Source organism: Dipteris shenzhenensis, chromosome 8 (assembly GCF_047967505.1).
Source record: "Dipteris shenzhenensis isolate YYH24624 ecotype China chromosome 8, Dip_SZ_1.0, whole genome shotgun sequence".
Lineage (NCBI taxonomy): Eukaryota > Viridiplantae > Streptophyta > Polypodiopsida > Gleicheniales > Dipteridaceae > Dipteris > Dipteris shenzhenensis.
Window position 1 is genome coordinate 14,926,187 of NC_141603.1, and position 3,690 is coordinate 14,929,876.

A 3,690-nucleotide genomic window follows, 5' to 3' on the forward strand; every position below is an offset into this window, starting at 1 on the left:
ATGCCTAAATAATCATGAGTTGCATCCAATCAATCAAAATTTCAGTTCTATACTTGCGTCCAATGCATGCCAGCCAAGTGGCTTCATTCCCAATGGTTGGGCCATCAAATTAAGTCTTGATGACTGGTAATTAACTGCTTACTCTATTTACTTTGCATGCAAGCCTAAGGGTTATCATCATGGTTATAGTTTGAATCATCATCTCGAGGGGGTCACTCATCATATGTAACCCTATCACGTGAGTTCAACAGAAGGATATTTTTTATTTCTAAAATTTACAAAAATAAATATACATAAGGGACTATTTAAAATAGTTTTGGAAAAAATTTATAGATTTGTATAGAAAAGGGGTACATTTTATTAATGAAAAATTTATAGATAAGGGATTTTAGAAATATGGCTTGAACGCATGTGGTATAGAGGGTTTATACATAGTGACCCCCTCGAGATCATCATTACATTCTTAAATTGACACCACCCCTGTACACTCCCTTGCAGTTCTTGATCTTACACCCTTGCACACTCCCTTGCACTCAACCAACCAATCAAAATTTAGTTCTATACCGCCGTTCAATGCATTCCAAAAATATGGCTTCATTCCTAGTGGATGGGGTGCCAAATTAAGTCTTAGTGACTCATAATTTCTCACTCTATTTACTCTACATGCAAGTCCAATGGTGCATGCAAGGTCAATGGTTGTCATGGTGGCTGCAATTTGAATCATCATTACATTATTAAATTGATGCCATCTTTGTACACTCTCTTGTAGTTCTTGACCTTATGCCCTTGCACACTCCCTTGCACTCATCCAATCAATCAAAATTTGAGCCAATTACTTGTGTCCAATGCACGCCAACCAAGTGACTACATCCCCAATGGTTGGTCTACCAAATTAAGTTTCGATTGATCAGTAATTAACTACTCACTCTACTTACTCTGTATGTAAGCCCAGTGGTTGTCATCATGGATGTAGTTTGAATCATTACATTCTTCTTGAATTGACGCCACCCTTGCACCATTTTACTCCCTTGTAGTTCTTGAACTTATTCCCTTGCACACTCCTTTGCACTTAGCCATCTCCAACTTCTTGCAATGTTTATCTCCTCATGTAACTTCTATTACCTCTCACAATAGGTCCCTTTGGAAACACTGAGTTTTGCCATTTAGCCCCTCCCTAATGGATCCCTCTAGCTCGCAATCCATTCTGTCCCAAATGGATCCCCTTGGCTCACCATGCAAACCCTCCCTAACAGATCCTCTAGCTCACCATCCAACCCCTCTCCAATGGATCCCTCTAGTGGATATACTGAGTCTAACACTCACCATCCAGCTCTTCCCATCTTGGAATCATGAGACATAGTTCCATCTAGCTTCAATCTAGCTCGTACCATCTTGAAACCATGAAACATGGTCCCATCCAACTTTAGAAGCCTGATATGGGTTGTCTATCAACTATATTGTCTATAATGATAAAAAAAATCTTGTCGATGACATCTTGATTGAAAAGATGCTCGGCTTTGGCTATTCACAACCTCATTACTTGGAGAAGGCATGGAGGAAAAAGGACCTTTCAGATTTATTCCTCAAAGCTTAGACTAGTAGAGACAATGAAGTTAAGGATTTGAACTTGCCATAAAATTTTCAGGTTATTTCGAAGGACATAAGGCATTTCTTTCCTGATATGAGAGGAATCGTGAAGTTTCGGCAAGTTCAAGAAGTAGTAGAGTAACTAAACAAATGTCTAGCCTTTTTCTCAAGGGAGATCTCCAAGACTATGCTAAACAACTTGAAGAATGTACAGGATGGTAGATCCGAACTAACATCTGAGACTGCAGAAAGATGATCTTATAGATCAATTGAGAAGGGACATTGCACAAATCCGAGTAGTGATGTAGGAGCTACAAAAGTGCTTTAAATTCATGAAGGATGTAGATCGGGAAGAGAGTAGGAAAAATGCACACAACAAGAATGAGAATGTGCAATATTGGAAAGAGAAGGTGCAATATTGGGAAGATAAGAACAATGCCCTATAGTTTAGTTACAGGAGCAACATGCTGTGGCTCTTGAAAATTTGAGGAAGTCCTCCATCCTTTCTGAAACCCAAACTACTCTAGCGGTCTTGCAAGAAGTTTACGATAAAGTTGCTAAAGAATTTAAAGAGATTCAACTGTGTAGGTAAAAGAATTAGAGCTGTTGTTGTTAGTGAGAAGCAAGTGGAGCAGTGAATGAGAACATCTGCGCTCTCATGATGAGGTAGAAGGGAATCAAGAAAGAGCTTGCTCATAAACTAGGTGAGACTATGATATTGACTGCCATTGTAGTAGTTAAATTAGAAGAACTTCTCCTCTGATGTAGGGTTGTATGTGCACAATCTACCATGGGTACATCATAGATGAGTGCTATATCCGATGGTCCCAGTGTGGCCACTCTATGCATGGGTTTAACTTTGGGGTGTTTGTGCATGTAAACTTTATATGCAAAGTTTGCCATAAGCTAATTCTAAAATCATGGAGAGACCAATTGTGTCTACCTATTGCAAATATCAATTCAGAGAAAGTAGCGATTGCATGTACATTTTTATGGGGTGTGTATGTGTGTGTGTGCGCGTGTGTGTGTGTGAGAGAGAGAGAGAGATTTTCATTTTTAAAGTTATCGTGCTAAATAGATTTTAAAGAATTGATTAGCAACACCTTTTCTTTGTTCTGTAGAATGGTATAATCATGTCCTTATACACCTATGGATTCTTCTGCTAAATAGATTTTAAAGAATTGATTAGCAACACCTTTTCTTGAGCAAGGGAAATTTTACTTCATAGCACATACATAGTGAGATTTTGTGACATATAGACAGACTTACAAGATCAAATTTTCGCCTCTCATAGCCCATCCCACCCCGCTTGAACACTTAGTAGCATACTATACCCATAAACAAAGCTGTCTTATTTCTTAGTGCTGTACTAAGGTCGACGTGCCGGTTTGGGTGATCAACGTCCGATCTCGGTGAAGTAAGCTCACCAATCCATGTCGGAGCGTGAGACGATGGTATCGCACAGTTTGATAAGCCCATTCCAAGAACCCAGACATCACGTAGCCTAAGACATCCACATAGGACCTCAGCCCCGGTCTGTTAACCAGCTGATCGGAATTCAGAACCTTGTTTTGCAAACTTACAAACTCGTCGTCCAAGGTGTGTATCATGTTACTGACTTGGTATATGGACTCCTGCAGGCTATAATTGTGGAGGACGCAGAGTACGGATGGGAGATCTTCATATTGGCCTTCGCAAAATTCTCTCCGAAAGGATAGAAGGTCGTTCACATAGGCTATTTGATAAGCTACAAGCTCTTGAAGCCTGACAATAGCAGGATCCGCAAGAATCTCATCCTCTAGATCTAGATCATTACCATATTCTGCCATGATCATGAATACGTAGCCCTCACCGCTGAATTTCAGGAAAGACTGGTAAGTTGCAAGATCGACGATCCCTTTCTCTCGACACAACCAAGACTCCAGGAGTAAGGCGTAGAAGAAAGTAATAAGGGGAATAGAGGGCTAGCTGAAAGAGATGTACACATTGCCATTGCCTTTTTCTGTCCTTCAGATGTTGACATTTTCTTACACCACATGCCCAAGAGAGAGAGAGACAGAGAAAGAGAGAGAGAGAGAAAGAGATTGGTCGATGGTTGGCTCC

The 3,690-nt window shown here is 40.2% G+C and overlaps 1 protein-coding gene across 1 annotated transcript; it reads right to left on the bottom strand.

The window, feature by feature from the left end:
- Positions 1 to 2,945: 2,945 nt before the first annotated feature.
- LOC147899171 (microbial Terpene synthase-like protein 13) lies at positions 2,946 to 3,422 on the bottom strand. Its single transcript, XM_087377652.1, has one exon. The coding sequence runs from the start codon at positions 3,420 to 3,422 to the stop codon at positions 2,946 to 2,948; it is 477 nt and encodes a 158-aa protein (XP_087233778.1).
- Positions 3,423 to 3,690: the final 268 nt, after the last annotated feature.

Excerpts from the sequence above, each read along its gene's own strand:
- LOC147899171 (XM_087377652.1), bottom strand. The coding sequence starts at position 3,422 with ATGATCATGGCAGAATATGGTAATGATCTAGATCTAGAGGATGAGATT.